The following is a 21,733-nucleotide window of genomic DNA, read 5'->3' on the forward strand; positions in this document are numbered from 1 at the left end:
CCAAAGTCGCACACAACACATTTGTCCCTGTACGAAGAAGACAGAAGTTAAATCGGGAAAGCCATCCCCAAAGTGATGGGTGGAAGTGTGTGTGCGTTTATATAATTTTATATTTCATTTATACTTTTACTGATAGTAAACCCAACCCTTTTAAACTTGATTTCCTCTGCAGCAGGAAACCCCGTGTCTAGCAGATCTCCGTGCCCTTCCCCCGCAGGCGCCTGCTCCCTCGACAGGGTGCATCATCTGCTGAGGCTGGCGTGGTGGCCATGTGCCCGTCCTCGGATCACGATAGCATCTCAGTCCCACAGCCCTGGTCTTCCCATGATAGAAATTTATCATTTCTCCATCCTGAATTAATTTCTTTCTTTCTGGTTTGGATTGTGTTCGTTTTGCATGAGTTCACATCTTGGGTCTCATACGAATCGTCAGAGTCTCGACACCAGATTGCTCCCCAAAAGTGTTAGTATTCCACTCCCGCTGAACAAGGACATATGGCATCTGCCCTCTCTCCCCAGAGGTATCATGAAACAATCTTTTAATATTTTCCAGAGGTCCAGGAAAATAAAAGGGAACTAAGAATGTTGTGAATGGCACACATTGCTTGCGGGGGTACATTCTGTCATATTTTAAAGGAGGAATATGTATTAAAAAGAGCAAGTACGCCTCTCCTCTGTTAATAATACGCTGTCACAGGGAAGGTTTTCCTGCAATAATGGATGCAGTAACATTGCTGCAGAGGCCGTCCCATGCCAGCACATCCCGCCGTAGGGGATGCCAGGTCTGTTTCGATTTCTGCCTATCTCCCCGTAGCAGTCTCCAGTAGCCTCAGGAGCCCTGAGGACATGCTAAAGGATGTTGGTGGACTTTTGAAGCTGTTTTGTGGAGCCTTTCGAAGCCCCAGAGAAAACTCAAGAAGCTGAAAAGCACTAAGAAGAGGTCCGAGCACGGGTAGAGGGCTCACAATGAGATGCCCTTCGTCCCTGGCTTCCTGGCTCTGTGTGGACTAATTACCGTTCAAGCCACGGGTACCAGTGATGCGGTCATGAGCAGGGACAGTGTCTCAGGTGGCTCCTGGCCCTCCTCCCCAGCTGCACTGCTTGCGTGTTTTGGCACCATAGGCGTCAGAACTGGATTAAAATTCTAGCTGCTCGTGATTCCCTCTTTCTGTCCTCCACCTGTGAACCCAAAGAACTACACAATGAAAGCGCTGGCAATGAAGGTAGGCAGGCCCAAACCCACCCGAACGAGCTGAGACTTTAGTGTCAGCAACATGGGTTGCATCCACCTAGAAAATCTTCAGAATTTTCAAGAACCGGCTACCTATAGTTGGAAAGCATTTCCTTCTGAAGTGGGATTTGGAGGATGAATCAGCGTGAAGAACTTTAAGTATCTCTCAGCTACCTGACAGCGTTCTTTCCTCTTTCCTTCCTAAAGATGCTCTGGCACCTGATAGCCATAGGGCCCAAGTTCAAATTCAAAATAAAACTCTACTCTGAAGATGTGTGACAAGACACTCTGGGATGCCTCCGTTTTCTGCTTTACAGAGGAGGCTGAGATTTAGCTTTATTATGATTACTTGGTAAACAAAGGGTGCTGTTTACCAACCCCTCTTTCCTGGGGGAAGGGGTCTTTCTGTCACTGTCCTAACTGCCACCAGCCTCTGGAGTTTTCACAACTCCACCGACATGTTTGGAGCCCCTGCTAGTTCAGGCCTATGCTGGGCCATTTCCAGGGCTACAAAGAGAGTCAAGACACGGCCCCTTTGCTTGAGAACCTGCCGCGTGAGCAAAGGATTGCCTTGAAATTCAGTAAATGCTATGTCAGAGGAATGCCTGGGAAGCCACACTTCCTCTTCCACATGGTCTTTATAAAAATCTTCAAAACAGAGCAAACCACCAAAAGCATGTTGGTCCAGAGCACCCTTTTCGTAAACATTCTGCTGCCCTCCAGGGCCGAGGGAAAGGCTGAGAAGAAGACTGCCCCAGGGCTGAGAATCATTAAGTTAAACAAGACGGCTTTCTCCAAACCATTTTTAGTACAAACCTGAAAAAGTAGATTTAGTTCAAGTTTGTAAAATTCAGACATTTCTCCCTAGTAGTTCGAGCTCTAGCCTTGGGTCAAACTTAATAGGAAAGTGACCTTACAAATTGAGTTCCTGTAGACAAGGAGGAAAACAAAGCTTGTTCTGCTGGTGCCGCTTTGGCTGTGGCATTTGAGGTTTCTGTAACTTCATAAAAGGTCAAGAATATAATTTCAGGAGCATACAAGCAAATGGCCTGATGTTCCACAGCAATCCAGGTGTCTTCTCTCCTTCTTGACACACGGAACTGTAGACTCCTTGAGGTCAAAGACCTGGTCTCCATCACCTCTGTAGCCACCAAAGAACCAAGCTCGTTACTGCTTGCTGAATGATTACCTGGGGGCAGTGGTCCTCAGAGTTTAGGGTATGCAGGAAGGCAGATATTTTATTTGAGGTTTTATTTCTTGCCAAATGTTTTCATTTACCAACTTAAGGCAAGCAATGAAGTTTTTATTCTTATGGTGTACATTTAGTCCTAGCACCTGTTTTTAGTCTCATTTTCCAGATTCAGCTACTTTCCTATAAACATGCACTTCTAGTAATTAAGGATTTTATTGTGACTTTATAGTTCTGTCCTCAAGGAATCCAGAAAGAAACCTTTCAGTATTAATTTTGGTGGTCCTCCACAGGGTTCACTGTCTGATATAAAATATGGGTAAATCTAATTGAGTGTTTAATCCTATTTTGTAAGGTTTTGGGTAGTCAACCCACAAGGTCCTTTTTCCTAGTAAGCTCTAGGGCCACTGCAGCCCAGGTTTGCTTGCATTTTCCCTTCAGCTGTAGGCTTAGCATCTAACCTGATTGTTTGGTGTCCTGGAAGCCAATACACCCTCTTGTTCCCTGGGAATTCTGTTCCTTGTCTATCTGGCTGTAGAGGAGGATTTTCAGCCTTCCTGGGTCCCACACCAGCTCTTTGCTTTGAGTGTAGCAAAGCTGAAGTGTTACTCATTCTAGGGAAACAGAGGATCAATTGGTAACCATGGGGAGGACAAAGCCAAGAAATTCTTCTATCTTCTGACCAGCACCATCCCATCCATCCCCTTTGTGGAGGCACTGAATCCAAGTGTCGGCTCCATTCTAGCTCTCTGTCCCTGCCTGGGACTGCTGGCTTTTATCAAAGCTGTCAGACCAAGAGTCCAGATTCCCTGCCATCAAATGAAGCATCTTAAACTAGATAGGAAATGGCTCACGTATTCCAGTCTTAGATTTGCTTTGTCATAATTTTTAGTGATTCATGAAAAGCAGAATCCAGAAACACTTCAGCTTTTAGTTTTCCTCTTGATTAAATATTTTCAAATTTGCAAATAAACTCTTCAGAAGCCTCTTAAGAAGAGTTACTGAAAGGGACCCTGTGCTCCTTCTGTGCTGCAAGGATTCCCCTCGTAGATGAGTAATTTCACGTTCTCATTTATCTGTTTGCGCGTACATTTTAAATTTCTAATGGGAAGTATTTTGTTGGCCCCCTAACTGAAGTGCTTTTTCTCCACCCCCATCCCATAGCACATACACACACAGCCTTGCTGAAGGTCTGGCGTTTATGTGGGGTTATCTAGCACCCCAAGCCCTGACTCAGCCTTCCTCCATCATGTTCTCTGCCCACACGGGGGCCTGAAGAATCAACAGAGGCATACTTGGGGCTCTCAGTCCATTTCTTCACGAGGCTGAGGCCATTCGGGTTCCTCTGGGTACCCCGCCCCCCGGACGGGGGAGCCACCCTGAGGCAGAGGGGTTTACCTCTTCGCATCCGAACCACAGCGCTCTCTAGTGGAGAAAATCAGCTTCACAATGATTGTTTCAATCTAGTTTCATTCATCAGATACAATTATAACAACTTGGTCAATGTTTATTGTTTTCCCCTGCAGGCTAGTACCCTGAAGGTCCTGGAGGTATAGTGGAAGAAGTATTTTTAGAAGTAAATGACCTGAATGGTTTCTAAGATGCCCTTGAAACACACTGTTAATATCTGGCCTCATGATTTGTTTCGAGGCTCTCACTCTCTTGCTCTTGCCATAATGTACAACTAGGAAATTCTCCATACTGAAAATTTTAAAACCCTATTTTAAAATTTTGTTCTTGATCACCTTCACTCCCATTGTATTCATTTGGACCCCTAAAATTGGCCTTTATCTGTAGGTGAAAAGCTAGACTCTCTTGGTTTCCCCACCAGATATGAAATGGCAGTGCTTGTGAAGTAGTGGTTTCTGATGATTATTAAGTATGCGTTGTGTCCTTTGACGGTAGACCTGTCGTGGTTGGCACTATGGTGTCTTGGAAATGGAAACACAAATGAGGAAGCTGTCTAAAGCTGCAGTGTGACTGAGCCCTCCTTCCCACACCCACCATGGAGGAGGGGCAATGTTGGCTGGGCTGCATGCGAAGCAGAGACCCCAAGAGCTCGAAGCTGTGATCTTAGTGCTGCCGTGAGGCTTTGGCAAAGCGAGTTTATTTTCATTGTCACCTCCATTTCACTTCTATCAAATGAGACAGCGATGAAAGGCCCAAGAGGTCACGGGATGCTCAGTTAATGGCTGTATCCCTTTCTATACTCCTTGAGCACCTCATCCGCTAGTTCTCCAGCGGAACACACAGGGGTGCAGACAACCCAAGTCTAAAGAGTGTGAACTGCTTCTTGAGAGTTGTCAGGGTGGCCGTGAGAGCCATTCAGAAAACTGTCACAGCTACACTTCACTTCGTGGAGAGAGAACTTCAAGACAGACTGGGAAGAAGACGGGCAGAAACTCACATCTGCTCCATATCCTGACCTCACCGCTTCAGAGGGAGGGGCAGAGCACAGCCACCTTGCAGGGGGAGTTATGCATGGGAATGGCAATAGCAGTAGTTTTATTACAAGTATGACAATGTTAGCAGCTTGTGAATGTTTCTATGCTGGCACGTTCGTTGTCCTTCCACTTGGTCAGCCCCTTAAAGTTCACTTATTTCTTTTAAAAAAGGAAAAGAGAATTTTTTACAAAATAGTTACACCACAATGCAAGATCAATGCGGTAAGAAATGAATCCTTAACAGGATGATCCAACAGATCTGAAATTAAGTTGTTTTTATTTTATTTTTTAAAAAAACTTTCTCTTTGCAGGTCGACTGCTAGGGAGTATGCTCTGAAGATTATCAAGAAAAGCAAGTGTCGAGGCAAAGTATGTATAAGGTTTATTCTTATGAAAATACAGTGTTTTGGAGGCAGAAAGAAACACAAAGATGAGCTCCCGAATAAACGTAAATTTACGCTTAGGAGTTGTGTTTCGGTGGAACAGAATGTTATATACGTATTAGGATATAACTTTATAAATATTCCTGGAATAAAAGTTAGTTGGAATGATTGGATGTTATTTCTGTTCCTTCTCTGTGTTTGCCTGTTTGCTTACTTCATCTATTACTTTTGTGACCTAAGTTTCATTTCATCCTTCTATATGCAGTTATACTTAACATGGTAGGTTCTGAAATTACAAGCATCTTCTAAGGACCTTCAACATCTCTTGGCAATTCTAGGCTATGTGAATATCAGAATTTAAGATAGACTCCTTATATTTTACCCAAAATACATCTCCCTTGATCTTCAAATAGTATAGTTCATTCGAGTGAGCTCCTCATGTATTTTGATGTGTATCTTGATTAAGGTAACTTTTGCCCTGAACAGGAGCACATGATCCAGAACGAGGTGTCTATTTTAAGAAGAGTGAAGCATCCCAATATTGTTCTTCTGATCGAAGAGATGGATGTACCAACGGAGCTGTATCTTGTCATGGAATTAGTAAAGGTGTGTATTTTGGAAAAAGAGATAAACCTGTACCAGGCACCCCACTCTTCTGTATAATAGAGCTCTCTCCTTTATTTCCTCCCACCAACATCCAGTCTCTTATTTCTGTGCATTGGCATAATGGTTAAGAGTATTAGCACTAGAATTATACTCAAAAGTTCAAGTCCCAGCCTTGACCTAAATAGCTCCCTGATCTTAGGCATACCTCTCTGTACCTCGGTTCTCTCCTATGTAAAATGAGAATAATAATCGCTAGGAATAAAAATGGCTAGGAATGTTATTGTGAGGGTAAGAGGGATGTCTTTCACCAGCTTCTGTGACACAGAAAGTATTAGATGCCAGTACAGTTGTTGTTATGGTTGTAGTAGAAGTTGTTCACTTTTCCAGGAACTACATCCAGAAGTATCATTATTATAAGAACAAGCTTTAAACTTTCAGACACCATAATAGAAAAGTATCACCATCTTAATAATAACGTGAATAGTCTACCACCTTTCGCTGAAGGTTACAATCTCATCCTGTCACATAAAATTAAGTTTTTATTCTACTCAATCATAGAATATGGGAATGGCCAAATGTTGACGATGGTTGAGTCTAGGTGAAAGGTAACCCCCTTGTTCCCTCTACTTCCATACTTGAAATTTTCTTAATTAGAAGTTCTTAAAAATTGAATGTTTCATTTTCATGAAGTCGTAGTTTTCTCAAGCCTTTTCTATTATGTTACTCTAACTGAAGGCATAAGTAATTTCTACTTTAGTTGTAAAGTGATATAAATTAGTCACATCATTTTCTCCGTCAGCGGTGTGCCAGTGAGCAGCTAGGGCTCCAGGAACCCTGTTTAGAATCGCTCACCTGAGCTGGTGGTGGGAATCAGCACCCTGGAATGTGGGGTTTCCTTTTGTAAAGATTTAAGACCAGGCAAGCATTTAATCAACTAATCTGTTACTATATAGAAGAATGTTCGTTCTAGGGCCTGTAAACTTTCATTATTCAGACTTTCTTTGCTTTACATCTGTTGGCCTTTTAACTTAGTGGTTATTTATGTTTATAGATGAAGCCTGTTCTTTTTCTACTTCAAGTTAAGATTTGTTTCTCTGAGGGTGAGGGCTTTTTTGTTTGTAGTAACACAGGTTACTGTCACATTTGAGAATAAGGGAGATAAAAATGCTAACTGTTTATTCCAACAAAGAAAGGCCAATTTCATTTATCCAGAAGATTTTCATGTTGGCACTTTATGACCAAATATAGTTTGGTAATTACCAACATTGTCCCTTAACAGCCTTTGTGAATTCTCTCTGGGTGACCAGGATAGCCTAACAAGGCCGGAGTGTGTCTGCATAGTCCAGCACTGGGACGCCTCAGTTGAGCCACTATATCGTACCCTTACATTTAGTCTGACCGAGAACCACCGTGAGGCCAGGTCTGAAAGCATGCTGAGAAGTGAAGGCCAACCCCAGGCTTGACCTGAAAGTCTCCCACGACATCCCCCCTGAGGAATTCGCTTGGCCTGTGCTTGTCAAACCCTGAGAGGCCAGCAGGATGCCCAGGAGGGCCTGAAGCTGTAGGATAAATGAGGCCTGTGCTCCAGAAAACAGTGAAGTGACAGTTCTTAAGAGTGAAATTCCATAATTACCAGGAACGGGACTTTAGACTTCTGGCTGCAGACGTAAACACGTGCACACTGCTTGTGTGTTCAGAGGAAGGGAGGCCTGTGGACGGGGTGGCCCTGGGGCCCGTTCCTGAGGGATCATCGGGAGTGAGAAAGACAAAGGGAGTAGAGGGGACACTCCGGGAAGCGGCTCTACTGAGGACGGGTGTGGAGTGAGGAGGGAGTTTGACCTGTTTGGGTGACCAGGGAAGACATACCCTACCTGGAGCATAAACGTAAGTGGTCTAGGTAGAGGCAGGAGATGAGGTTAAGCAAGTTGGAACGAAGGTTGGGGGCTGGGCGGGGAGAGCTGTGGGAAAGGAACGCTGATTTCATGACAAGAGAAGGAAACGTGGAGTGGGAAGGTGACAGGCCGTGCACACAGTGCCTTGGGGAAAGAGCCGGGGGATGGCCCGGAAGGCTGTGTCAGAGGCAGGCCTTAAAGGGAGGACTGGTAGATCTGCTGACTGATTTGCGGAGGGTGAAGAAGACATGAGATTACAGGCTGCCTGGAGGCTAGATAACCAGGACGATGGTGGAGGCTTGGCAGGGTCACCCCATACGGCCCTACACAGGGTCCGGAGTGCTGTTGACGCGAACCACAGTGAAAACGCCACCTCCCGAGGTGGCATGGAAACAACTGCAAACCCGCACATAGCAGCCTTGCCTTTGCGAGAGACAGAATGTTGAGAGGGAAAGTGTCCATTTGGAAAAAATGTATGTGCTTAGCTTGGGAACTGCTGCGGCTGAAGGGTCAGTGGGAGACACTCCCCTCCCCTGAGCAGAGGTTATGCAGAGTCACCAGGGCCAGGTCAGGATTTGAAAATTGTCAGCCTACAAGTGCTCTATTTTGCGTTTGCTATTTAAAAAGAAAAATTAAATCTCTTAGCCCGTCAGGTAACAGATGAACACAGCCAGCCACTGGGCTCGGCTCTTTGGGACCTCGTGTTCAAGAAGGATGCACACATTGTCAGTAAATCAGACCCAACTTCGCTGAAAGCGTTTCAAATAAATGGATCTAAAATTGGAGCCTAAAATCTTTGTTTCACCAAATAACGATAAATTAGCCAGGAACAATGGAAACAAAAGTTCAGATGAATAATGGTACTAGAAAACTTTCTTTGAAATTTCTCCACCCTCCTCCCTCTCTTTCTCTTTCATCTTTGGAGTGACAGTTTCTGGTCCTTTTCTCTGTTCTTACAAAGAAGCACATTATTGAAAAAGAAAACTACGCCCACTCCAAGAGACCTAAATCTAGAGAACGAAGAGTACTGTGTGTGTGTGTGTGTGTGTGTGTGTGTGTGTGGTGTGTTAATTTCACAAGGCAGCAGAACATTTTGTTAAGGGTGCAGTTTGCAGTGTTACCTGTTTCTCATTTTGGGAGATTTGGGATTATGAGTTTGACCTTCTGCTGGCAGTTGGCGTGAGGCAGGTAGCACATGCCACCAGGATTCCCAGGTGTCACAAGGCCTCTGCCCTGGAGACCTGGCTCTGCTTCCCCTCCCTGGCTGGGAGTTTAAAGGCAGAGAATCCTCTCTCTTTCCTTTGAGCTCTGGAGGAAATATCACTGGCTCTCACCGTGGGGAGAGACATCACTATAAGGTCTCCGGGCCTTTGAGAGAGAGGTGGCAGGAAAAGCCCTCGGAACCCAGAGACCCTGAACGCATCCTTCACTCCCTTTATAGCATGTCAGGCGCCTCTCCAGGCAGCCCCATCGGACCAGCTGTTAATGTGCTTCTCCTCCTGCTGTCCTCTCTCAGGGAGGAGACCTCTTCGATGCCATCACTTCCACTAACAAGTACACAGAGCGAGACGCCAGTGGGATGCTGTACAACCTGGCCAGCGCCATCAAATACCTGCACAGCGCCAACATTGTCCACCGTGACATCAAGCCAGAGAATCTGCTGGTAAGAGGGATTCCAACTCCAGGACGTCTTGAGTTCCAAGCATTCATGAGTGAATATGAACATTTCTCTCTTTTTTTCTTTTCCATTTTCTTAAAAAAAAAAAATGACCATAAATGCTGGTTTCCAGCTGGCCTTCAGTAACTAGCTGGAAACTAGTCTGTTAAGTTGATCTGTCAGGGTTAGTGTACCGTTAGGAGCACTTAATTTATTAGCAAATAAAAACCCGAGGCAGGGGGACAGGAATAGAGCTCAAGAAGTCTAGGGCTGTGGTTGAGACCATGGGCCAGGCCAGGACAGTCATGAGGAGCATTTACACTTACATTATTTATCAACAGCACTTTTGTGTTAGAAAGCTTCTACTTGGGGAAAAAAAAAAAAAACAAAAAAAAAAAACGGAAGCCTTTTTAGACTTTGTCTTAGTCTCCCAATTTACATCCTAATAATCTGATCTAAGAGCTAAGAGAATAAATCATTGTGAGTTTTCAAGACACCAGCCCCTCAGCATAAAAATAACCATGATGAAGACGGATTTAAAGATCAGAGACATTTTGTCCTCCCTTTAGGCCTGTTTGGTTTGCTTTTCATGAACATCGTATCTCTGGGGAAACATTGAGAGTTCTCCACGCAAGCAAAGGAGGATGCTCTCCTAATCCCATTGTTAAGGGGACAGTATTGAAAGAATTCAGGAGACAGGGGCTGGGCATTGGGGAGCTATAACTAGTGAATGTGGGAGTATCATAAATTTTGTTGGCTATTCAGGGTGGAATTTTAATGAAATATATTCAGTTTCTCACCCCCCACCCGAGATGCTAGTTCTTCTTTTACTTTCATTATCCAACCCCAAGAGTCATGTATTATATGACTGTTAGTTTGTCCATCTCTTCAGAAATCTGGGAAATGAGGATTCTCTTTCTAAAGCGGTGTTTCTCCAACGGTGGTCCAAAGACCCCCTGCATCAGAATTACTCCCAGATGCCTGTTAAAAATGTCAATTTCTGAGCTTCCCTGCAGCCCCACCAAATCAGAATCTGGTGACTGGTGACAGGGTGCAGATCTGCATTGCAGCCAGCTCCCCACGTGATCTGAATGAACACTCAAGTTTAACAGCAGATGAGCAACCCAACTCCCACTACCAATAAAGGCTGTTAAGATCTGCTGTCCTGCAGAACCACCTCTGTGCTCACCCCATGCTAAAGACTTTACACTCGGTATTTCATTTCATCCTCACAACAGCCATATGGGGTAAGGTCTATTACTGTCCCATTTCACAGGTGAGGAAACGGGGTGCCTAGAAGTTGAAAGATCCACTCAAGGTAATCACAGCTCTTAAGAGGAAGGGCCAAGGTCACAACCTATGTCCTATTCCAAAGCCCAAACATTTAACCACTAGACTACATAAAGCCGTGAATTAGGGAGAGAGGTCTACTATGTGCTTGCTCTGTGCCATGGACTGTGCCAGGGAACAGAGAGACATATGCCTTCACGGAGGGGCATTCAGGTAGGAAAAACAGGCATTCAAGAAATAAATACACAAGCAATTAGTTAATTGCAATTAAGTTAGTAATCTTGTAGCTACTGGCTAATGAAGGCGGTTGAGGTCAAATGATGGAGTTCTGACTTAATTGCCCCTCAAATTCCACATCTCCACAGTAGCCTAAACATTCTCTTCTGCATAGTGCCTTGTCTGCACTCATTCTTCCCTGTGTCCTGACTTACGTAGGATTGTCTCATGGGAACGGACTTACAACTGAGCCTTTGTTTAAAAACTTCTCTAAGCTCTGAAAATTCAGTGATTGAAAATTAAAGTTTCATTTTCCTTTCCGCTTTTGCAGTTCAGTTTTGTGTACCCGTTGTTCAACCTGCTTTTCACCAGAGCACTGTTTCTATAAATGCCATAAATGGTTACATAGCAGTGTGCTTTTACTAAAATGACAATTTGCAGGATACTTTCTAAGTACTGTGCTCATTTGAACATATTCTACTTTAAATTACCCAAAAAGAAAAAAAGTTCTCCCTTTTCCCTTCCTTTTCTAATTTAAGAATGTGAAAAATGTATATATGCACATATATATATGTGTACACATATATATAGACAAACACAAACACACACACCATTGCAGTCATTCATAATGCAGGTTTAAAAAATATATATGAAAAACTAAAGTAATTCTGCTTCTCCAGTATAGTAATTTCTTTCTATAGGAGAGTGGTAAGGATTGGTGAGGTTTGCAGGGATAAATCTACTATAGGATAAAATAGGTAGAAGAATAGAATAATTTTAACAAAATTAGAATGACATCACTAATTGCACTTGAGACTTCTATTAACGTCATATTCTGTTGACCTTTATGTGGAAATAAGAGAGAATTGTCATGGGAAGCACAAAATCACATACTCAGGATTTATAGTCAGATGGGCAAAAGTTCAAAACCAAGGGCTTCACTCTTCCACTGTCTAGTCTTCTGACCTTGAACAAGATACTTAACTTCTTTGAGCCTCCTTTAAGGGAACTGTATAAAGATAAAGAGATACCATGGGACTATTAGTTCCCTTCTTTTTTATTCCCCTTTTATTTGTAATAAAAATTAAATTACCCCTAAAAATAAAACTGTTTAACAGTACAATATTATGTTGTAACAATCATTTTTCATCTTTTTTGACATTGCTTTTAAAATGTTACTATCTTCCCAGGCATGGATTTGCCATCTCGTGGCAGAATGTAGAGCTAGAGACTATTTTGGGGAAAATGCTATAATAAATTTAATGCAGAGAGTTTCAATCCATTTTCTAACTACCGGGAAACTGAAAAAATAAAAAAGGCCTCACTGCACACTTTGCATTACTGTTTTATCAAGAGACCTCAAAAAACCCCTAAATTGTTAGACTGCTGATAAATTTTTGCTAATTAAGTGTTTAATGTTTGTTATAAATAGCAAAGAGTTATTTATAAATGTAGACATTTCAGCTATAGATTTCATTTTATATAGCATCATTGCATATGCAGAACTTTTAGAATTTTTTATTTTTAATTCTTATAGAACAATATACAAATATCGTAGCTTGGCCTTAAGGATCTATATTAATCATATGGATGATTTATTCAAGTCTAAGTATTTGATCAAGTCAAAGCATTTTAATGAGAAAGTTTGACTTCCAGTGATGTTTCCAGCTACATTTTAGGCAAAAACTGGGAACTGACCCAATAGGGATAGCTCTTATAATTGTATTATTGCATTGTTACTAGGGTTTTCTTTTTTTTTAATAAGTTAATCATGCCAGTGATTTTACGTGATTCTTTCTGCTTTAATCGTCAGGCCTGGTGCTTAGTGATCGTATGGATGAGTGACAGGTGAATGAGAGGGTGGATTAGATAAGGGAGTGAGTGAATGGTGATGCTTCACATAATAGAGGACAGACCCACTGGGACAAGCCCTAGTCATTTCTCAATTCATCTATTACGTTGAGGACTTATGTTGGCCACAGACTAAAACTCTCTGAGTGGGGGGAGAGATTACAGTGCTTCCCCAGCTGCACTTATGCATGGAACCATTTTGTGTGTGTGTGTGTGGGTGAGAGTGCCATGATAGTTTATGACAAAAGGGAACCTTTTGCTTTAAAAAAAACAAACAAACCCATAAATGGTCTGAGATCAACTGCTTTCAGTTTACATGAGTCACCACTAGATGGCAAGCTTGTACCCTCGGCAGCAAAAATCATCAGTAGCAGCCTGTTTTTTGCAGGGAGCTGGGAGGGTCTTTTTTAAAATGTATATGCAGATGCCTACTTCTTAGGAAAATTAAAGTCTTTATGGCAAAAAATAACTTACATCACTAGTTTTTATTAGATTCCAGAAATAAACACAGTAATTTTCTTGAGATATAAAAATTTCTGTTCAAAAAACTTTTTGCTTCCAAACTCCTTAATACTGTCTGGGAAAAAGCAGTCTCTCAGGGTTACTGCTTCTCTTGGTCAGAAATTTTCTTTTAGCAACTCTCTGTCGAGGTGTTCGTGCCTGTTCCTCGCTGCCCATCAAAATGGCATGTGCAGCTAATGACCCTCATTTTCATGAAATGGGTTGAATCTAGTAATAAATTATCTTATTTTCCCCCAAGTGATGACCATAGGTTGGCTCCAGCTCTTCTTAGTTTCCACTTCAAGCCAACACTGAGCTCACCAGATCATGGATTTCCTTCTGTCTTAATCCCATGACCCTTAATCCCCAAATAAACCCATTTTGTGATAGGATCACTAACTACACTGGTAGATAAGGCCAGTGCCACAGATGGAGTGCTAGAGGTTGTAAACAAAAACACAGTTGAGTAGATTTGTAGTCAGTCCACTGCATGATGAACTTGAGCCACCAAGAGTGTTGATGAACCGGTTGGGGATCACCCTAAGGAGGGAGCTGTGGATCTCACAGGAGTCTGTCACTAGCCCCGCCCTAATCAGCATTGCCAGTGAGCCGAGATGAAGATGTATTCTATATATCAAATGCCAGACTTGAGATCCAAAACTATCTTTGGCTCCATAAAGGCCCCAGATCAGTAAGATGAAATTTAACAAGAGAGAAACATAAATCTCTATAGACTAAGTTGGTTTTGGTATAGTTGTTTTAAGGACCATTGCAGAAAAACAGTGATGGGAAAATTTGGCCCAGTTTAAAGGCTATTCACTGACCATAAGTTCACTGTGAGTCTTAGTGTAACACGACTGCCAAAAATACCAACGTGCCCTTAGACTCCTTTCACTGAAAGAGTGTCGCCATCAAGAGAGTCCCTGCCCTGCTTATACCACGTGACACCAGGTGGGAGGGACCCGAACACATCACGTCAGGGGTCTGGGTTCAGCCCAGAGAAGGGACGGTGAGAGTGGAACAGATTGGCCCTCATCGAAGGCTGCCAGATGTAAGACGGGAGAACGTTTTTGTGCTGTGTATGTGAGCACTAAACTCAAACTAAAGAGAAGACATTAATGACAGATTTGAGGTTGACATAAGGAAAAACTTTCTAACAATTACACCTGTTTGAAAAGTCAGTGGCTTTTATTCAGGTCACTTGTAGTCATTGAAAATGTCCAAGCAGAAACGGAATGATTGTTTTTCATAGGTGTTTAGAAAAAAATTCCTTCTCTCTGAATTTGGTTAAAAGTGGAGGGAAAATAGAAGAAAAAGAACATTTTCCCCAAACATGATTTAATAGACTAATATGCCAGTTACTGTACTAAGCATTCACTGAGGGCCCTTCTCCAAGGATCTGTGATTCCATCGGGGGAAGAAGACAGGAAGTAAAAGTGTAGCGTGTCCCCAGGATTGATCAGCATCTGTCTGCTCCACTAGCCATTTCTTCTGTCATTTAGGACTTGAGTAGTATCATTCACTTCATTTTTTTTTTTTAACATCTTTATTGGAGTATAATTGCTTTACAATGGTGTGTTCATTCACTTCATTTTAAAATGACATGGCCTTACTGGACTAGCAAAGATTAATAATAATGATATACTGGGTTGGCAAATTTATGAGGATACCAATCACCTCATACGAATCAGTGCAAGATTAACTTGATGGAACCTTTCTGAAAGGTAGTTTGTTAATATGTAACTAAAGCCTTAAATAATGTGCACCCTGTGACCAAGTAATTCTACTTCTAAAAATGTGACCTAAAGAAAAAATATCAGATATGTATACATATATAGGGATGGTCATCTCAGTGTTTTTTGGTATGGAAAGAAAAAAATATATATTTAGAAACAACTCACGTCAGGGCACTGATTTTTTAAATAATGACATGATATGGAGGCAGGCGGACATCCTGGTTAGAATCATGGACTTGGACATGCCCGAGCTTAAGTTCTGGTTCTGCCACTTATTAGCTGTGTAACATTTGTCAAGTTACGTAACATCTCTGATCCTCAATTTTTTTATCTGCAAAATAGCAGTAATATTACTTAATTGTATTGTTGTGAAGATCAAATGGGATATTGAGCATGAAGTCCTCAACAGGAGGCCTGGCAGGGGCTCAATAAACGGCAGTGGTAGTAGTTTGGGGGATTATTATTATTATGGTGCATCCATACAATGGAATATCCAGCAGCCACTGAAAATCATGATGTAAATATATGCTTATTCACTTGGGCAAACATTCAGGATATATTGTCCAGTGAAAAAAGCAAAACAGGAAAGAGAGAGAAAGAAAGCTCTTGGAAGTTTATACCCCAAAGGTTAACAATGGTTATTTTTAGGTGTCAAGGTTATGGGTGAGTTTAATTCCTTTCTTTCTGTAATTATCTGTCTTTTCTAATTTTCCTACAGTGACATATTGGATATTACTTGTGTGACAAAAATGTAACAGTTTTTAAGAATTGCAGTGACATTGAGTTCCCACAATTTTAACAAAATCCTGGGATGTATAATTACTACAGAATCCAGAATGTGCGTGTTTTGTGCATCTCACTGCAGCTGCATAGAACTCCTTTCTAGATAGTTTCAAGACTGTTTTAAAGGAGGGATGAGAATCAGGTTTCCGGGAGTTTCTATTCACTTCTCCATCTTCCCAGATATCTCTAGGGTAACACTTTGAAAAGCTATTTTATTTTTTCTTCTAATGTTGTTGCCCCTCTTCTGACTTCTGTACAGCTTTTATTATTTTTATTATTTCATTTAATTTTTTGTTTCATAAAGGTTTTACATGTGGGTATAAAATGAATTTGGTTCTTTTTTTTTTTTTTTTTTGAATTTGGTTCTTTTAAGAGTTAATTTTTTTCCAGGAGGTTTAATTCAAAGTATGGAAACTATAAAGTGCATTTTGCAAAATAATTCCCTGCATAAATGTTGTTACACTTCACTTCTTAAAGATTAAAGGTTAAATTTAATCCACTGGTTTTAGGAAACATCATAAAGGCCAAACACCTTGGCTAGAAGAAAATCAATGTCTTTTTTTAAAAGATACCATATTTGTTAAAAAGTAAATTCACTTTTCTTTCATGGCTTTGTCAATTTCATGCCAGTTTTGTTAAATTCTATTTGGTGAAATAATTTTTAGTACCTCCTGAGATCCTCTGTGAAAACTATTTCAGTGGTTACTAACGATTCATTAGCCAGCATTTCAACAGGGTTTTCCTTGAATTCATACTATCATTGAGAATTGTGTTTGTTCCAACACATCTGTTATATTAGTCAGCTCTTAGTTCTCTATTATGGGAATCTCAGAAACCATTTGACTGCGTTCACGTTATCTGTGAATTTTCACATTATTTTATGGCCACCGGCTGCATTTTATGACTATATTAAATCTTTTATTTTTTCAAATAACTTTTTCAGATGGTCTCAGTTTCTCATCCATAGGAAATCAGGCATATGCCCAAACATCTACTGTTCAGCAAGTTACAGCCACTGCGAAACCCCAAATAAACGAAAAAGAAACAAAAATAAAACTCTTCTTTAAAAAAGAAAATTCCTGTGTGAAATACCAGTGTGCCAAAAACCTATGTACCTGACGTTTCACTAGATCTATTCTTGGTAGGACATGCCTTCAGCTTTTAATTGGAATCTTTTTCATAATTGTTGCCATTTAACACATTTAGTCTGTCAAATCATGGGATGTCTTTATAGCCATATAATAAACCCTAGAGAACAACTTTTCTGACTGTAGCCATCTGCAGTGATCACAAGAGTAGCTTACAAAATACTGACAGTCTTTATGGTAATAGGATACATATGGCAGCCCACAATTACGTGTAGCTGCATTCAATTAGTGTTGTACAATTACCCAGTTTTATTGCTTAGTTAAAACAGTGAAAGCACTACATACTGGGTAATTTGCACTAATCCCCGTCTCTTTAATAGCCCCTCGTTGTTTAAAACGTGGGGGGAGCATCTACAGTATTTAAAGGGCGTGGGATGAACATAAAATTATATCTCATGTTGTGAATACTCTTTGACTGGCAATTAACGTACCCCACCTCACGTGTGGCGCATGTGTTATGGAGGCTTTAAAATACAGTCACAGCAGAAAAGTTCTTCTTGCACCAGAACCCCACTTGCTGGGTCGGCCTGTCTAAGCTTATACTTGCAGCCTGTTAAGGTTCTTTCTGAAAGAAGGTCAGGATGAGGAGACAAGCTAAGGAAGTCGATTCAGAGAGTGGGAGAAGGCAAGGACTCTGTGTTTTGGATGCGAATGTGTTAGAAGCTTTTCCGACTTCTAACGTTTAATTAAAAACTTAGTTCGAAGTGAATTTATAGCTGCCATTTGGGAAAATACTTTCTGGAGACGGTTTTGTGAGTATGTGTGTGTGCGTGCACACGCACGTTTGAAACACATATATTCAGCAATCTGTGATTTTTGACAAAGTTTTAATTACATTTTTAAATGGCCTCGATCCTGCCCCTCTGTAAATGGCTTGGTAAGAAATAAGAGTGAGCACACTTCAGGCGGCAGCAGGCGCTCTGGGGAGTCCAGTTGCGAGGTGGGCGCATTGCAGCACTTAGGAAAGGCGCTCTCCCAGGGGAGGAGAGGAAACACTACAATATATTCTTCTGCATCCTTCTCCCCAAGTGTTGACAGAGAAAAACCCAAAGCAACCTTGTTTCCTGCCCTGCCTGACGGTAAGTAAGTTAAACAGAATTCCAAATGAGGGGCCTGGGCATTTATTCACCTGCAAAAACATTTTGCTGAAGCATTTCAAATGTACTTGGGTCTAGAAATGTTTTCAATTATGTGGATTAGGCCTTTGTCTCTTAGCTCTTAACTGTCTCTCATAAGTATCACTTTAACCTCTTTATATGTTCATGAAAATTCTACTCTATGGTTTTCAAAGCAAAAAAAAAAAAGGGGGGATATGTAGAAGTGATTAAAGAGAGATGAAAAGAACATTAAAATGATAGATTCTACATATTTCATTTAAATGATGCTGGTTTATTTTAAGAGAATTATTACTGTTAAATAATCTTCATTTTCTTTACTTTAGGTAAGTTTTTAGTGCTTTTTTTCTTAGTTATTGAAACTTTGAACTTTATTGCTCAGCTATATTAAATATAACTGGCATATGGCTATATGTAAGATGGAATTCTTATTAAAATGTAGATGCTTAAAAAGAAAGCCTTTGGTACATGGAGGAGAATTACGTGGTCATATTCTGAACTAAAATGTGACTTATGACTGCATCTGCCAATATGTGCTTTTATCCAATTTTGGAATAGAGTTGGGTGATTATGGATAGTATGTTTAGAAAAAAAGCCACAGAATCTCTGTATAAATGGAGCTGTGTAATTTGAAATCTGCACCACCTCACAAAACACGCACCATGAACGTTTGGACCTAACGGAACATCAAAGCAAGAGGTTATTCTGCATTTTAGAAAGGTTATTGGTAACAAAATGGAATTAGGGAAGTAAACAATTCTGCTCTGTCTGGGAAATAAACTAGATGATCTACTAGGTATTTCCAGCTCAGATTTCTTTTCATGAAAAACATTTGCTTGTCTTTTGAATGACCTGAATGGCTGACATGCTAAGACTACAATTTAGGGATTTCTTTTGCCTGAGAGCATTTAGACTGGGGAGGATATTGTGTTTTGTAGCTCTGAGGCCTCAAAGTCCATGACTCGAACTTGTTTATGCTGACCAGGGCTGGATGGCTGCTTCATTAAACTGGGGAGGACAGTGTCCATCTCAGAGGACAACTGGGCAAAGCCACATCTGGGGGGGACATACAGCTGTCCTTGCCCTAACAACCCAGGTGCAGGTGGCCCTGAAAGCCTCTGGATACCTGCCCGAGGGCAGCCCAGACTTGATCGTGGTTGAGCCCTCAGGGAGAGGACTCCATGTTCTGAATGCGGAGAAAATGTAAACAAATATTTTCTGCCCAGAAATGACACAGTCTCTCCAGAGAAGAGGATCTGACTGCCTTTTTTCTGCCAAAACAGTTAGATCCAAATGATCATTGCTGATACTGCAGCTTAGCTGGCCAAACATCTGCACTCGATGCTGCAGTGAACTGAAAAGTGAAATCTACTTTTTCCAAAGGAAGGCAGACATGGTGTGTGAACGGTAGCGGTGCTCCTAATGTGTGGAGATGTGCCTTGCTGTGCGTGAGGTTCAAACTGCTGTAGCAAGTACAGATGATCATAGAGCGATAACAGGAGAAAATGCAGGCCTCGACTGGCTGGATGGATGATTTTGACGTACGTGGAAAACTTCGCCATTTCCTTGACGCCTCTCCTGGCGACTGCCTTTTACTGTGGCTCTCTTTTCTGTATCTGTTGATTCCAGTGGAGGGCTCTGAATTAGAATTCTGAATGCCCTTTGATCTTTTCTTTGAAATAATAGACGTTGTTTGGCATACGTTTTAGAACAGATCCATTTGGTTTGATCGTGGGCTAGAATTAAAGCAGTTTAAATACTTGCCTATGGTCACATGCATCCTTTTCTTGATTTGTTGGGTGAAAGACTAGAGATTTTTACTGCCTTAATAAGGAAACCTGGACAGAATGCTGACTCTGCACCTGATAAATCTTCCCAAATTGCCACAGGTGAAATGAAATGTTAATATCCCTTTCAATTATTAATAAAAAAATGTAAATAGATCTTGTTGGAAAAGTGGGGCACTGAAAAGAAGGTATTTTAATAGACGTGTGGATTTTTTGTTCAATTTACTAAAGAATTGCATTTTTAAAGCTTCTGATACATTAAAATGAAGAGGTCATTATTTTCATAAATTGGAGATTTTACACTAGAAACTTGCTGTATTTCATTGTATTCTGCAAATCAATTTGAATTGTAGCAAACATTGAACACAGATAAGCAAAAGGAAGAAAAATCTCCTATAATCTTACTACCCAGAGACAGACACACCAATATGATGTTCTTCCAGACATTTTTCTTTGTACATATTTTTTTCTTTAATAGACATTTTATGAAAACCAGTCTGAAGTCTGTCCTCACTTCCCAAACTTGATTCATTTCAATAAATGTAAACCCACATCACCATTGTAATGGTCATGTAGCCTCCCATTGTATGAACATACCGTGATTTATTTAACAAATTTCCATTTGCGGGTTCTTCACCATGTTTTCAATTCTGCAGTAATATAAAGATGTTCTTGTATGTATATCCTTGCATAATTGCCTGATTTTTTATTTTATAATAAATACAGGTAAAAAATTAATATACCAAAACCTCAATTAAATAGAGTCAGGAGACCAGAAGTGGCGTTCTCACTCCCTGTGATCATAGCAGAGCCCAACAGGAAGAAGAAAGACTCCTCTTTTTTTCCTGGCAAGGACTCAACCCATGAAAAGCCATGGACTCCTTGTTTTCTACAACCCTCCCAACTTCCTTTTCCTCTTTGTAAATGCATCTCCCTCCCTTGCCATGTGGGGACTTGGACATGACTTGCCATGGGTGCAGACCCCGAATTGCAATTCTGTGCTGATCCTGAATAAACCCATCTCTGCTGGAGAAACATCTGGCAGTCTATTTGTTTTAGATCAACATATATTAAATTTAAACCACAGTGTCCTTCATTTCTTCAGGAAAGAACTTTTGAGCTCTTGGTTTTAAGGCAATTTCACTTTTTACTTTTACTTTAGGTGTACGAACACCAAGACGGCAGCAAATCACTGAAGCTAGGCGACTTTGGACTGGCCACCATTGTAGACGGCCCCCTGTACACCGTGTGTGGCACCCCGACATATGTGGCCCCTGAAATCATTGCAGAGACCGGGTAAACACTTCTTGTATATTTACTGCAGTACTGTGCTTGCAAAATAGCTAGTTGGCTTCAAGGATAGAAGAAATAGGAGTGTTCTGTCCCATCCAGACAGAACTAGTTATCAGATAGTTTTCACTTTTTTTTTTTTTTTTTTGACTTGAAAGTGGGAGCCATTTTCTCTGTTTTCCCCGTAAAGTTGCCAGTTACTACAATCTTGTTTAAGGTTTCCTTTTGGCCTTTGTTAAAGGTAGAATGGCAGTTATTAACCCCTGAGTAAAAAATGTTTGGACTAACAGAGAAACATACAGTGATGGTAATTAACTAGCTATTGGAGAAAAAAGAAACAGACATCGCTGTGTGCAGTGAGTACAGTCTACTGTGGTTACTTCTCTCAGCTGTCCTTATTCTCCAGTTCCGGTCCCATTTTGGTCCTCTTGGCAGTCCATTGATTATCTGTGGAGTGCAGATACCCTCAGGCATCTGAGGGCCACTGGGAATTGGCTGGTTTCTGAGTGCAGCCGACACAGATGAATGAAAATCTCTAGAATGGGGGGAGATTGTGGGGTGGCCTAATGCTTACTAAGGACCTACTACTATATGCCAGGCTCCTTTACTTAATTC

General features: G+C 41.2%; 1 protein-coding gene across 4 annotated transcripts in view; it reads left to right on the forward strand.

Annotated features, from left to right (window-relative positions):
* Positions 1 to 21,733, forward strand: part of DCLK1 (doublecortin like kinase 1) — a 335,395-nt gene that overhangs the window by 277,333 nt on the left and 36,329 nt on the right. For all 4 annotated transcript variants that reach the window (XM_061171238.1, XM_061171239.1, XM_061171240.1 and 1 more), the window contains exons 9-12: positions 5,175 to 5,232; positions 5,733 to 5,852; positions 9,261 to 9,407; positions 20,991 to 21,124. In XM_061171238.1, the coding sequence (XP_061027221.1) occupies positions 5,175 to 5,232; positions 5,733 to 5,852; positions 9,261 to 9,407; positions 20,991 to 21,124 (459 nt within the window). The remainder of the gene's footprint in view (positions 1 to 5,174; positions 5,233 to 5,732; positions 5,853 to 9,260; positions 9,408 to 20,990; positions 21,125 to 21,733) is intronic.

The sequence above is a fragment of the Eubalaena glacialis genome, chromosome 16, assembly GCF_028564815.1.
Source record: "Eubalaena glacialis isolate mEubGla1 chromosome 16, mEubGla1.1.hap2.+ XY, whole genome shotgun sequence".
Classification (NCBI taxonomy): domain Eukaryota; kingdom Metazoa; phylum Chordata; class Mammalia; order Artiodactyla; family Balaenidae; genus Eubalaena; species Eubalaena glacialis.